This window comes from Volvox carteri (genome assembly GCF_000143455.1).
Source record: "Volvox carteri f. nagariensis unplaced genomic scaffold VOLCAscaffold_52, whole genome shotgun sequence".
Classification (NCBI taxonomy): Eukaryota; Viridiplantae; Chlorophyta; class Chlorophyceae; order Chlamydomonadales; family Volvocaceae; genus Volvox; species Volvox carteri.
The window spans coordinates 123,468-137,712 of record NW_003307595.1 but is presented as its reverse complement, the minus strand read 5'-3'; the positions used below and the strand labels follow the sequence as shown (position 1 = coordinate 137,712).

The 14,245-nt window shown below is 56.5% G+C and overlaps 1 protein-coding gene across 1 annotated transcript in view; it reads left to right on the top strand.

Annotated features, from left to right (window-relative positions):
• Window positions 1-4,238: 4,238 nt before the first annotated feature.
• Window positions 4,239-14,245, top strand: part of VOLCADRAFT_96413 (uncharacterized protein) — a gene marked incomplete at both ends in the record, with an annotated part of 18,614 nt that continues 8,607 nt past the window's right edge. Inside the window, 15 exons of the mRNA XM_002955494.1 lie at window positions 4,239-4,254; window positions 5,101-5,120; window positions 5,443-5,618; window positions 6,290-6,433; window positions 6,772-7,033; window positions 7,328-7,561; window positions 8,083-8,436; window positions 9,185-9,199; window positions 9,755-9,952; window positions 10,476-10,568; window positions 10,867-10,907; window positions 11,911-12,010; window positions 12,656-12,883; window positions 13,198-13,302; window positions 13,418-13,752. Of these exons, the coding sequence (XP_002955540.1) occupies window positions 4,239-4,254; window positions 5,101-5,120; window positions 5,443-5,618; window positions 6,290-6,433; window positions 6,772-7,033; window positions 7,328-7,561; window positions 8,083-8,436; window positions 9,185-9,199; window positions 9,755-9,952; window positions 10,476-10,568; window positions 10,867-10,907; window positions 11,911-12,010; window positions 12,656-12,883; window positions 13,198-13,302; window positions 13,418-13,752 (2,321 nt within the window). The remainder of the gene's footprint in view (window positions 4,255-5,100; window positions 5,121-5,442; window positions 5,619-6,289; window positions 6,434-6,771; window positions 7,034-7,327; window positions 7,562-8,082; window positions 8,437-9,184; window positions 9,200-9,754; window positions 9,953-10,475; window positions 10,569-10,866; window positions 10,908-11,910; window positions 12,011-12,655; window positions 12,884-13,197; window positions 13,303-13,417; window positions 13,753-14,245) is intronic.

Below are 14,245 nucleotides of genomic sequence, written 5' to 3'. Positions count from 1 at the left end.
GGTCGGGCCTATTGCTCAGCTCCGGTTTCCCGAACTTAGGGAAATCCATGCACACGTGGCGTGCCGCTCCAAGACGTGCATGCGAAGTGCCTTACGTGGAAACAAGCTTGACCGGGAAATCGTTACAAATGGTTCTGGACATTGAAAAGTCAGCAGCCACACGTCTGGCAAAAAGCTGCGGTAGGTGAGGAGCGAACGGGTTAAGGGACGTGAAGGTCAGGATGCCGGCGAGACGTGCAGCTTTAGGCCGAAAGCCTAAGGGCCTGAGGGCCTTGGGAAGGACTCCCAACAGCTGAAGGATCACAGAACCTTTTTACTTCTCTCTATATGGAATTACCTTTCCCGGTCGGCCTTCGCCGGCCTGTCTCTTCAATGCTCTGGGCTTCTCCATGGCCGTCACATGAATCCGGCCTTGGACTCACAGTTAGTACAGTAGTTGTAGTCATGGTGGACGGTGCTGTATAGTGGCTAGGAATGACATTGTGTTCCAGGGGCCCAGAAGACTCCTACACTGTAACCTTTCAACACATAGCATAAAGATTAACATGACAGGTCACACCCGCCTTTTTTCTCGTGTGGACTGCCTTAAAGGTCAGCGCCAGTGTGAAAGGTAGCTGGACTGCCGTACAGGTCACCGCCCGCCATTCTCGGCCCTGTAGTACTGCCGTACAGGTTACCAACCATCTTCCTGGGGTGAAAGGCTACCGCCCGCCTTTTTTGGCAGTGGGGCCTGGCAGCAATCCATATTATTGTGGAGATATTATGGAAAAGGACATGCCATTTTATGGAAGAAAAGGACCTCATTCTATGGAAAAAGAGAGCCTCATTTTATGGAATCTCGACCCCCCCCCTTTTCCCAGAGTGCCAAGCTCGTCACATGAATCCTCAGCTGTTGCTGTCGTCGCGCTTAGTTGGCTTGCTGCTGGCCGCGGCAAACACATCCTGCATCTCGCCGCCGCGCGCGTCCAGCGCTTCTGCACCCTCCTCTCCTGGCCACCCGCGTTTCCATTCGTCCGTTGCGGTGAAGTCTTTTATGCAGTCGGTGCAATGCCACTCCTAGTCAACCAGAGGTCAGCTGTTTTCTGCCCGCTCGTCCTCTGCCTCGTGGTCTTGACTTCGATTTCAGTTCGGCATAACAAGGCAACAACAAGCAGATGGATGATGGGTCGTGGGTACTACTGTGATTCTGGGGACACCGACCACATTCTGGGAGAGCGATGTATCTGAACGAACTGGGGGGCCAGCCATCGCGAGGAACTGTGCAGTAGCCTACCGCACGTCCAGGTCCTCCGTCTTACCGCGATTGGCTCCGTACACAACACACACACACACAGAGACACACACACAAACACACACACAGACACACACACAGACACACACACACAGACACACACACACAGACACACAGACACAGACACTCCTACAATATGCATCTCCTGTCAGGATCCTGTTGACTTTAGGGTTTTAGGGTAGGGGGTGGAACAGCAAACAAGAGGAGCCTGAGTAGGAGAGAAGCAGCTAACAGTAAACGACTTTTAAACGAAACAAGCAGCTCCTGAACCGAACGGTGAGCTGCTAACAGCAGCGCAACAGCAGCGCCAGCAATTGAAGCGGCTGTGACGGCGGTGTCATGTCGGGTTTTCTCACGAGCAGGGTTAGGTGAACAAGACCTGATGCCGAGGTCCGGACTTGGCTGGGAGGTGAAATACGGGGGGTCAGGGGTTAGGGAGGGGCATCACTTGATGAACCCCGGATCGGAGCCCCCGTCAGTACCCCCCTCAGTAGTGAAGCACTTTGACATTTCACCAAGAAAAGCTATACATGGCGCCCAAAGGGTAACAGAACCAATGTGGGTTTCGGAGCCCTGACTAATAGCTGTTGGAATGTAACCGACACACTCATGAATACCAGTGAATGGTGACAGCCGTGATCGGAGCCGAGTGGGTCCGGCGCTTTGCTGGTCTTAACTATAGCTTTCTTACTACATCGTGCATGGCAGGCATCTGGGTCACACACCCGGCACCCTTTCGTAAGCGTAGCATGCATTCTGGCCGTTGAAGGCTCGACAGTTCGGGGGCAGAGTGTATCACCAGGCCTCCAATCATCCACAAACGTTTTAGCGGTCGCGAGGGTATTGTATTGTAGGGTAACTCATCAGGCCAGCAGAGCGAGCGCCTTGCTGTCCAACGGGAGACATGCCCCGGCCAACCCGGCACGTGAAGCTACGTTTACCGGGTTTACTAGGTTCATGTGGGTGCGCAATGATCAGGAAAGCTGGCTCATCTGGACAGATTGCAAAGATTCTTCAGTTTATAATCTGAGTGCGCGCGACTGGAGTCTACGCGAGCTGGTAGCTCTAGCTACAACTCAGGCCGACCTACACGCAAAACTGTGGCATGCGCATTTTGGCAACCTGAGCTAAGGTGGGCAATATGTTGCGCTTGAAAAGTGAGGAGATGGTGCATGGGTTGAGCGTGTCAGCTGAAACGTTGCGGGAAGCTGGAGGTGCATATATGCATCGGTCTGCGAAGAGTGCAGAGTGCGTAATGGGGTTGCATCCACGTCAGCCGTTCCCAGGGTCAGAATCTCGTGCGAAGGAGTATCTACAACTAGTCCACATGGACCTGTGCGGTCCGATTTAGTGGTTTTCTGAATGCCGAATAGTGCGATTATTATGGGCGGAAAGGAATACGACTGCGCCGTATACTCCGCAGCAAAACGGGCGGGCAGAACGCCTGAACCGGACGTTGTTGGAAAATGTGCGGTCTATGCTATAAGAAAGCAAACGGCCCACGAGCATGTGGTCATATACTGTGCTGACGGCGAATTCCTACGAAAGCGTTCGCCGTACCGGGATTTGAAGGGCACTCCCTACGAACGGTTTTATGGGGAGGCGCCAGACGTTTAAAATCTGCGGGTGTTTGGCTGTGTGGCGTATGTGCCCCGTGTACCGGATCCCCAGCAGTTGAAGCTGGAGCCGCGGTCCAGAAAGGGGGTGCATTCGGAGGTTACGAGCCTGATACGAAGGCATATCGTGTCGTGATGCCCTCGGGCAGCCATATTGTGAGCCGTGATGTGAAGTTTCAAGAGCATGTGTTCGGCCTAGAAGAGCCAGACCGGTACGTTCTGGTGAACCTAGGTGCTGATGAAGAAGAGTTGTTACCGACGTTATTTAACGATGAAAACAACAATGACGACGTGGAAGATTCTGGTTACCTCGAAAGTGTTCGGTGCTGGTGGAAAAGGGGACCTGGTAGAAGACTTGGAAGGGGACCTGGAAGAGGATTCAGAAGGGAACCTAGAACGGAGTCGGAAGAGAAACAGGAAGCGAATTCGGATGGGGGAGAGTCCCCTGGGGTTAACCCTTATCAACCGGGCTTCGAGGAGCCAAGCGATCAAGAACAACAGCTGCGTCGCTCACAGCGGTCCAACAAGGGAAAACCGCCAGATCGGTTAAACATGGTGGCAGTTCCGGGGGAACCACGGACCTACGAGGAAGCTAAACGTCCTCCTGCCTGGCCGATGTAGAAGCAGGCGATGGACCAGGAAATGGCTTCCATGCAGTCGCATGCTGTGTGGGAGCTGGAGACACCGCCAAAGGGAGTGCGTCCGTTGCCGGTAAAGTTGGGGTTTATGTGTGTGTGTTACATAGTTGGGGGTGCGTGACCCCATACCTGTAAGACTACCCATACGAGCCGAAGGCCCAAGGGCAATACTACAACGCCTAAAAGCCACGGAGGAAAGGAAAACACCGCACATCAGCCCAGACTAGCGTCCAAAGGGGGTAATTGAGTTTCGGTGAGCCCACATACGTTCCAACATCCTCGCAAGACGTGCGGGTTCCCATTTCATGGCCTCCAACATGCTCTGTTGATGATCGAATCCCTCTTCGGCACGAATATCATTATAGGCTGGGGTTTATACCTTAATCGAAATGAAAAGGGTGACATTGTTCGCTACAAGGCCCGGCTGGTCGCTAAGGGGTTTGCGCAGGTGGAAGGGAGGGATTATGAGGACGTGTTTGCCCCAGTGAGCAAGAGCAAGCACACCACCCTGCGTGCCCTGCTGTCTGTTGTGGCAGTGCGTGACCTTGAGCTGCACCAGTTGGATGTTAAGACGGCGTTTCTTAACGGCACGCTGGATGAGGTAGTATACGTGCAACTAGTCTCAATGCAGTTTGAGACGGACTTGGCAAGGGAAGCTGCGCGTTTGGGACGAGTGGTCGTTGGCATGTGCATATGTACGTGAAGAAAGGTCCGTTACGTTTTGACGGATGAAAGCCGAAATAAAGATGTAAGGGACGTCTGCGTGGACAGTGTGGTATCAACCGTCCTTTGACAGCCGGATGAAAGTGTGACCACATTTCATGTATGAGTGCGGATGCAGCCAACGCCATAAAACACAGGAACATGGAAAAACCTCACGCTACGCGTATGTAGGCTTGCCCACCTGAAAAATCGTCTTACTGTGGTTGAGGGGGCTGCAGCCCATGTTGCGATGGGACTTAGGTAAATGGCACGAGTGTGGTGAGTCGAATGAGGTGCGACTACCGATGGAAAGCTTACAAGGAGCAAAGCGAACTGTTGGGCTGTGCTCGTGTAACAAACTCCACACTACAAAACACACTCTTCGTCTTGTACCTGGTTTGTGCCTTGGTGGCCGAAAGGCCGGCATCTTAGCCTGGTTTGCCCGGGACGCGTTTGGGTAATCCTGGGATGACTGGGTCCGGAGAAGCGTCCTGAACCTTGTTGTCCGAAAAGACAAACACGGGAATAAAGCAACATAAACGTGCTCTTTTCCCTCCTCTCCCTCCTCTCCCTCCTTTCCTTCCTCTCCCTCCTCTCCCTCCTCTCCCTCCTCTCCCTCCTCTCCCTCCTCTCCCTCCTCTCCCTCCTCTCCCTCCTCTCCCTCCTCTCCCTCCTCTCCCTCCTCTCCCTCCTCTCCCTCCTCTCCCTCCTCTCCCTCCTCTCCCTCCTCTCCCTCCTCTCCCTCCTCTCCCTCCTCTCCCTCCTCTCCCTCCTCTCCCTCCTCTCCCTCCTCTCCCTCCTCTCCCTCCTCTCCCTCCTCTCCCTGTGAACGCTTTGCTCATCAATCTTGCAGATGTACTTCACGGTTTTAAGGTACACGTCTCTTCCTGCAGTTCTCGTTCTTCTAGTTCTTCGTTCCGTATTTGTCTTGTTGCCTATATGTCTGGTCGATTTGCGTCATGTGAACTTTTGTGACCGCCTTATGCTCGGCCACTATTCCACACTGCACATCTTCCTGGCTTCTGCGCTTTGCATTTTACCGTGTTTCCTCTCTTATTATTCAAGGACACCGTGCTTCGGCCCCGGCCGCAGCGCCTCCTGTTACGACATTCTTGCCGGGTTGCGCAATTAGTAATTGTGTCTCAGTCCCATGCTCGTCCATTTTTCATCCAACATCTCTTTGTCCACCTTTCAGGTGGGCAAGCCAACGTTAGAAATCGGAGGTGTTGGTAGGGGCTGGGAGCTTCTCCAGCTGGCGCTTCCCCGGGTCACAGCATCTGTGGCCATCAGCGCTGGTAATTCCTTTGGCATCGTTCTTTGGTCTGTGCAGGGCATATGTCCCTGGGGTAGGATGAACAGCCCGCTGTGCCTGTACGTTCGGCTAGTGACCGACTTGGCTGTCGGTTCCCACCCCATTTGTAATATCGCCCCTCCTCAAGCTGAAGTGCGCCTGGCTGCTGCCCTGTCATGGATAGAAGTAGAAATCTGTCCTGATTCAGGACTCCTGAAGCAAGAATGGGCCGTTTGGCAACTCACTGCCGGCAATAAGTATTTCGACTCGCCCCGTCAGTTGCAGTTAGAAGAGTTACGGTGGCATCCGGAACGGACTATAGCTCCCGATGCGTATTACTTCCCGTGCTGGAATCGAAATAGATAACAATGCTATTGCACATGTTGTTCATAAGAAGGTGTGTGGTGTTAAGCTTACTCTTTTTGCTTCAGCAATTTCCGCGACAGCTCCTATGGGACAGCTCCAACAAACTGGTTTCGCGTCCATGCAAGCTTATGCATCATCTTATATCCCCGAGGAACGCAATGTTAATTCTTGCCGGGACCCTCTCGGAGTCTAAATTTCCCGCTAGTCCAATCGCGGAGCGGCCCTCCAAGGCTGAGGCGCGACGGCAGCATCAGGATGACCCCCGAGAGATCCAGCTCAATACCTTACGAGGGCAACTGAAGCAAATTCGTGTCTCTCTTGCAGAGTTAACGAATAGCTGCACCCATCGTGTTGGCAACGGCATCGCCGCTTCATGCCCGCTCAGCTTTTCTGAAGCTCAGGAACTGTTGCGACAGCTTCATGCACAGGAGCAGCAGCTGCGACTGGATATTGCGGTGGCGCTGCAGCAGCTCAATCTACTGCGGCCAGATGGTGGCAGCCGGTTGCCGGAGGCGGAAGAACATTACCGGTGTGTTCATGTAGAAGGCCGGGGACAGCGGGGAATGCTTGCCGGCGAACTAGGTGACGGAAACGGGGCCCTGCTGACCCTCGCCAAGAGCGCCATAAGTTGTGTGTGCCGTATGTTGTGACGCGTCCATGTCATATCATGTCTTAATGCAGAGGCCATACACGAATTATGGCATCTGCTCCGGCCTATTCCTAACGGCCCCCCACCCTCCCTCTCGGTGTCGTAGTCAAGCGGGTCAAGTTGTCGTTGTCGTTGGATGACCAGCTTCCACAGCCTGGAAGTACGTATAATACATACATACCATAATTTCCTCCCACCCTACCCTCCCTGCCGTACAGGGCGGTCATCGCCTCGCTGGATTCGGAGCTGGCGCCCCCCCTCCGCAGCCCCCGGGAGAACCCCGTCCGACAGGGCCCCCTGGACCCGGACTCCCGACTTAGGAAGGAGGAGGAGAACAAGGACCCCGGGGCGGATATGGACCCCGAGGCGCGGCGGTTGCGGTTAATGCGGTTGATGTTGGTTGGCAATCTGGCCGCGCTGCTTCTGGAAGCCGACCGGCCGCACCACGCTCTGCTGGAGCTGGAGGGGGGACTGAGAGAGGTGGGTCGGTGGGTGGGTGGGATGAAGGGGGGAGGCAGGGCGGGGGGGTTGAAGGGGGAAGTTGTGTGCGAGGAGTCTGAGAGGAAGGGAGAAAGGCGGGGGATTGCATAGCTATTTCCCGCTGGTGCACATTACTTAACCCCACCCCCATCCCCACTCCGTATACTTTGAACGTGTTCCCTGCACTCCCCACTCGTCCCCGGCGCACCTTCCGTCGTACACATACACACACACGCTCGCGCGCGCTTGTTTCCCTCACCTTCCCCCTCCCTCACCTCCCTGATAACCCCACAGGCTGAAATCCTTCTTGGCGCTTCTGCCGGTGGCGCTGGGATAAGTGGTGCTGGTGGCGCTGCCCCTCCCTCTCCCTCTCCCTCGGGCACCAGCTGGTTGTCCTCGTCGGTGTGTGCTCTCCGGTTCAACCGGGGGAAGGCGCTGGCGGCGGTGGGTCGTACGGCAGAGTCCGAGTCGGCGTACGTGAATACGGCACTGGGGGCACTAGGGCTGGACCCGAACTGCTTCGCCAAGGTGGGACCGTGTTGGCGGTGGGGGGAGTGCGGGGCCGGGTGGGGGCCGTGTGTGTATGTGTGTTGCTGTTCAGGCGGGTAAGGAGGGGGGGTAGAGCGTGTATCGGGGTATCGGAGCCCAGGGAGCAATACCAGGGGCTGTCAGGTCGCGGCTTCAACACGAAGCTTTAATTCCAGGGGGCCCTTTTGGGCCGTCCAAGTAGATGGACGCGGACGAGCGTGTGCTGGCGCTGGTGAGGGGAGGAATATGTGGGTTTTTGTGGGGGGCCAATAGGGGGGTTGGTGGAGGTGAATTGGGTTTTACGGGGGTAAGGGTCAGTTGTCGTACAGTGTCGTACTATCGCCCCCCGCTGCTCTCCTCCTACTGTGGCGGGGCGGCTGGTGTGTAATGCCCCAGCAGACATCCCGGCACCGCCACTAGCTGCCACCCGCTACCCGCACGCCGCCTAGCCGCTGTCCCGCGAAACCCCTCCACGCGGCCGATAACCACCCCCGACCCCACCTCGCCCCACCTCCCACCAGGCCTGCGCGGCCATGAACCGCTTGCCGGATGACCTGCTGACATTCGTACAATCTGCCGTACAGCTGGCGGAGGAGAGCGGCCTACTGCAGCGCCTTCTCACGGGTGCTCCGAGACCACCCACCACCACCACCACCACCACCACCGCTGTTGGCGGTGGTGGTATTAATCACGGTGATGGTGGTGTGGTGGGGGGATTGGCGGCAGGCAGTAGCGATCCTTTCGGCGATCAGTCCAGGGGCGGCTGGCTGGCGGATATCGGGGTTTCGGAGCTGGGCTGGCTGTACTTCGCGCTGGCTAAGGCTCTTGAGACCCGGGATGTGGAGGCGGAGGAGGTGTGGCGCGTTTTGGACCAGGTGAGGTGAGGGGAGGGGAGGGGAGGTGGGGCTACCCTCCTTAAACAGGCCGCCAAAGTCAGTATCCAACCGCCCCTCCAAGCCCCTCCCCTTCGTTGGCGTCGGTAGGCTAGCCGGATTAGATTAGTCGGGTCGGTCGGGTCGGTCGCGCGTTTTAGTTTTTTTGGGGGGTTGGGAGGAGCACTTGCATACCGACAGCCTTTCAGTATGAGCAAATCAGCCTTTTCTCCTGGCCAGCAACTTTACGCCACCTTTTACGACAGCACTATTTTACTCGCCGCCTTCACTACTACTTTTTTACACCTACTTCTTTACGGATTGGCTATACAATTCAGCTTTTTAATTCTGGCGGCTTAGGTAGGTAGGATTTCCGACATCAACGTCACTTCGTCATCCCGAGGTCTCAGTCGTCACAGTCGCCACGGACGCCTTTCGGTCAGTTTTTACGTTTGCTACTCTCTTGCCCTGGCAGCAGCTTCAATCGCGTGTGGTTCGTCTTTCCCTCCCCTTCGTACGACACTTCCTATATCACCCTGCGCCGCCTTTCTTATAAACTCCTTTTTAAATCTCTTTTCTCTCTTCCCCCTTTCCCTTGGCTTCTTCTTTTTCCTCAGCCAGCCAGTTAAAACTTCTTGCAGCAGCAGCACTCGCATGTATTCTTGTTTTTTTATCGCACCCTGCTCACAACCTTGTGACCCCTCTGCCGCGCATGTGCCTTTGCCCGCTACTTCCGCTGCCTGGCCGCCAGGTGAGTCCGAAGGAGGTTCGAGCTTTATTGCGTTGCGTCGGTCGGCTAGCCGGACTAGGATAGTCGGGTCGGTCGGGTCGGTCGCGCGTTTTTTTGGGGGTTTGGGAGGAGCACTTGCATATCACCAGCAGCTTATTACCAGCTAATCAGCCAGTTCTCCGCCAAACCTCGTCAATGCCGCCGCCAGGCCGGCAGCAAACTTTATTCCAGCTTCACGTCAGCAGTTTTTTACTACTTTTCCGCCGCCTCTACACCTACCTTTACTTCTTTACGGCTTGGCATTACTGCTTTTCTTCTGCGCTTATTTTGGTCTTGGCGGCTAGGTAGGTAGTTTTCCGACATCTTCTTCACTACGTCATCCCGAGATCGCCGTCTTCACGGACGCCTTTTGGTCAGTTCTGCTTCTTGTACATTTCTTTCCTTGGCAGCAGCTTCACTCGTTCACGTGGTTCGTCTTTCCCTCCCCTCCCCCGGTGGAGGTGTCCCCCGTCCCCGACCCCGCCCCCGGCAGTTAGTTCCATGTTTCCCTGCCTAAGTCCCCCTCTTCCCCCCTCCCGCGTCCCCCCCCAGGCCAACTCCCTGATATCTTCCCAGCAGCCGTACCACCCCGACACGGACTGGCAGCAGCTGCTGACCCTCCGGGGGGTGTTCGGCGGGCGGCTGATGAGGCAGCTAGCGGCAGGGGGGGGGCGGGAGGGGGAGGGAGGGGAGGAGTCCCCGGTGTTTGTGGTGGGGTTGCCCAGGTCGGGGAGCACGCTGGTGGAAACGGTGAGGGGGGGGGAGGGGGGAAAAGGAGCCGGATGGGGTAGGTGGTGTGTCGTACCGACATTTGGCAGCAGTCCTGCTAGCACTTACTGGTCGAGATAATTGAGTGCTGCAAGTGTTGTTGTTGCCGGGTTTGATCACCCCGAATCCCCCCCCAATCCCCAGCATCAGGCGCCACGTGCGCATTTTTACGGTTCGTACGGGCCTAGTGTACGACATGGTAGGCGTTTTGATAGGCAGTTGGCGGTTTGGTGTTTGGACACCGTCACAGTCGTGTCTCTCGGATTGGTGTTTGGAGCGTATATCTGCTCCCCTCTCCGCCCCCTTTTTACCTACTTCCATCCCACTTCCCACCACCACCACACACACACACACACACACACGCGCGCGCACAGCAGTTGTTGTCTTGTCTTTTGGGTGTGATCATGGCCCCGCCATTTCCCCCCATTCCCCCGTCTGTGATTCGTCTTCCCCCCCGCCCCTCCCGAACGCACATACACACACATACACACATACACACGTTCAGATGCTGTCCCGGTACCCCGGAGTATGGGCCGCGGGGGAGGACACCGCCCTGGCGCCACTCACCCCCCGGCTGAATGAGCTGCTCATGAAGCAGGTGGGGATAGCGGTGTGTGTGTGTGTGTGTGCAGTGGGTGGCTGTTGGGGGGTGCGTGGCCGCCTCCGGCTGACCTTCGGCCGAACTACCGCCTGCAGCATGGTGTGCGTCCCCTGTGATTTACCGAGGGATCCGCTATAAGGGAAATGGCGATGATGGTGTGAGTATGTGTGTGTGAAGGGGGGGGGGAGAGGGAGAGAGAGAGTAGCAGCACATGTTTGAAGGTAGCGGCACAGCTACCGACCGCAGCCCTCCCACCCCACTCCCACCCCACTCCCCACTCGGGGCTGTTCTTCAGGGGTTATCCAACCGGGCGGCTCTGGCGGACTTCGGACGACGGTAAGCGGCGGCGTGTGTGTTTCGGAGGTGAGAAAGAGCGGGGATGCGTTGAGGACGAGGGGGAGGAGGAGGAGGAGGAGGGGGAGGGGGGCTGTGTGTTTGAACGGGGTTCGCTGCGTGGCTAGGAGCTGGGGACGACAATCGAACACGGGCTTGGAGCGGTCAGGCAAGTTATTATATTATTAAAATTATTACTATTATTATTATATGTGTTTTTATGTCATCTGTGTGTGCGGGGGGTGCTTAAACAGAGTTTGTGTATCTCTGTACGTGTGTGTATACCTGTTACATATCGATCCGGGCCTGATGCTGGCCAGGGGCACCTAACCGTACTGTACCCCAACGGGAACGATCGCCGAAGCACTCTCCATCATTGGAGGGGCGTTATATTACATCGATCAGAGTCCTAGCCGTTCTCCCTTATCAACGCAAGGCGCCGTCACCTGTTCGATTCCTCCAGCCAGCTACACACACACAACAGCTCAGATGCGCAGCAACCTCCCTTTTCCACCGAAAGCGCATGCTCTACAGCTGCGCGATGACCTACCAATGGCTGCACTCACTCCACCCACACCGGTGCGCCAATAGCGCCACCCTACCCTCGCGAATCCTGCCGCCGCCGCCGCCCGGGGTTTAGCCATCCAACCACCAGCACCCGGTGTATACAGCCCCTGGTCCAGGGCCGTTGCAGGATTATTACTCCGCCACTGCCCCGCGGCTAAGTGTGCAGATCTAGTCCGCCGCTGCAGGCTTAGCCGTGTCTGTGTACTCATCCTCCCGCACAACACCCTGGAATACCCACCACCCCTCGAACGACCTAAAGAGCTGTTATGGAGCTGCCATTTCCTGCCTTGAGGCCATACCCAATACACACATACAGCAAAACGAGAACCGTGCTCCGCGTAAATGGTGTCCTTGGTGCTGCTGGCGGTGTTGCTTTTGTTGATGTTACTGGTGGTGTTGCTTTTGTTGATGTTACTGGTGGTGGTGATTTGTCCACCAGGTACGTGGAGGAGATGCGGCGGCGGGCAGTGGCGTCTGGTTGGGACCCCAACAACCCCCCTGTACGGATAGTGGACAAGATGCTCCGGAACCTCTGGCTGGTGCGTGTACGGCAGGGGGATGGCAATGTTGCCCCCTGCGCGCCTGATTCATTCGTTCCGTGGGTCCCAATCGGGCGTCACCATGTCTGTGTGTGTGTATGTGTTTGTGCGTGTGTGTGTGTTTGTAAGTGTATGCGTGAGTATTGTTACATTCGCTGTTTGTACAATCAATGAGCGGTCCCGCCTCAACGAACCGAGAGAGGTTCCCAGGGCGGAAACGGCTACAAAAGCAGCCAGTGCAGCAGCGGCAGAGGTATGACAGACGTGTGTGTGCATGTGTGTGTATTTGTCTGTCTGTCTGTGTGTCTGTGTGCTTTCCTCGAAAAGGAAGGAGGGGAGAAGGGCGCATGGGAGGGGGGAGGAGTGGACGTGCGCCACCGTGGTCGCATGGCCCCGGACACAGAACAGCGGGAGCCAGGGGCAACCGGGCATTAATTCCCATTTACGGTTTTACAAGGATTTGTCTCAAATAAAAACGGCACATACTGCGGATGGATCCTTCGAAACCTTTCTTCGAAACCCCACACACCTTTTCCCATCCCACGCCGCCGCCCGCCTCCCCACTCCTCTGTTCACCAACTACCACCAACTACCACCAACAACCACCAACTACCACCAACAACCACCACCATCACTCCGCTGTAGATCGGATATATCGAGATGCTGCTGCCACGCGCCTGCATCGTACACGTCGTACGGCATCCTCTTGACGTGGCACTGTCGTGCTACAGCCAGCCTTTCGGCTACAGCGGCGTCCCCTGGTCCTGGCGTCTGGACCACATTGGGGAGCAGATCCGCATGGCCGCGGCCCTGGGGGCGCACTGGGGGCAGGTGCTGCCGCCGGGCCGACTGCTCACCCTGCATTACGAGCAGGTCTGGGGCTGTGTGTGTGTGTGTTGGGGGGGGGCTGGGGGGGGAAGAGATGGGGACCCAAAACTGTGGGGGGGTATGATGGAGGAGGGGTTGTTGGCCGCCGGTGTGTGTGTTTGTGTGTGTATGAACCGAGCCGCGCCGCGGGTAGGGAGGGGGGATTACGACGAAGCACAGATGATTGGGGAGAAGGAAAAACATAGACGGATACATACATACATACATACATACATACATACATACATACATACATACATACATACATACATACATACATACATGCATGCACACGCGCGCAGGTGGTTGCCTTTCCGGAGGTCTCTGCTCGCCAGCTGCTGTCCCACTGCGGTCTGACCTGGGATGTCCGGGTGCTGGACTTCCACACCGCCAACAGGACGGTGGCCACTGCCAGTGTGGCGCAGGTGGGGATGGGGGGGAGAGGGGAGGGGCGGCAGAGCTCGGGAAGGGGAACCTGGGGTTGAGGGTGTGTGTCTAGCAACCAAGTACTCTTCCACGGATCACCCTCGAATACGACAGGTACGGAAGCCGCTGTACAACACGTCCGTGGGCCGGTGGCGCAAGTACGAAAAGCAGCTGGCAGCGCTCGCGGCCCAGATCCGACCGGAGATCTTGTCGTACGAGGCGGATCTTGATGCGGCGCTCCGTATTGCAGAGGCGGAGAATCGCCAACTGCAACTGCAACAGCAACAACAGCAACACCCCCCGGGTCAACAACCCCCGCCGGTATCGCGGGGAGCTCGGCAGCTCCCGGTCTCTGCGGAGGACGTCAATGCGGCGGAGGGGGGGTCCAGGGTGGTTTCGGAGCCCGGGGAGGAGGAGGAGGAGGTGGTGGTGGAGGAGCTGCAGTCCAGGTGGGACGCCCACCAGGAGTTGTGAAGGGCGAGAGAGCTCTCGCGGCACAGTGCGCGTGAAGAGGTGCACACCCCTACAGGGGAGAGGGGAGAGGGGGGAGGGGGAAGGGTTTCTTTAGGTATTGAATCTTACACTCCTCTAGCAGTAGCAGTAGCAGCAGCAGTAACAGTAACAGTGACAGTAACAGCTGCATCCTCTCACGCGCCTGTGTAAGCCGCACGTGCCGCTCTCATTTCTTTGTTCCTCGTGATATGTGAAAAAATTGCGAATGGCTGGATTTCGTCAGTGTCGTAAATTGCCGTACAGAATCACTTTTGGAGGTCAAGGCAACAGGGCAGAACAAGATGGTGGTGTGTCGGGGAAACCACTTCCAAAAGGGGGGGAAATGCAAATCACGTACTTTCATCGTGTTGAAAACGTGTAAAATGTGAGGTGAGTGAGTGGTCAGTCCTGGGAGGAGTGCCGGAGATAGCCAGGTAAGCACCCACATGA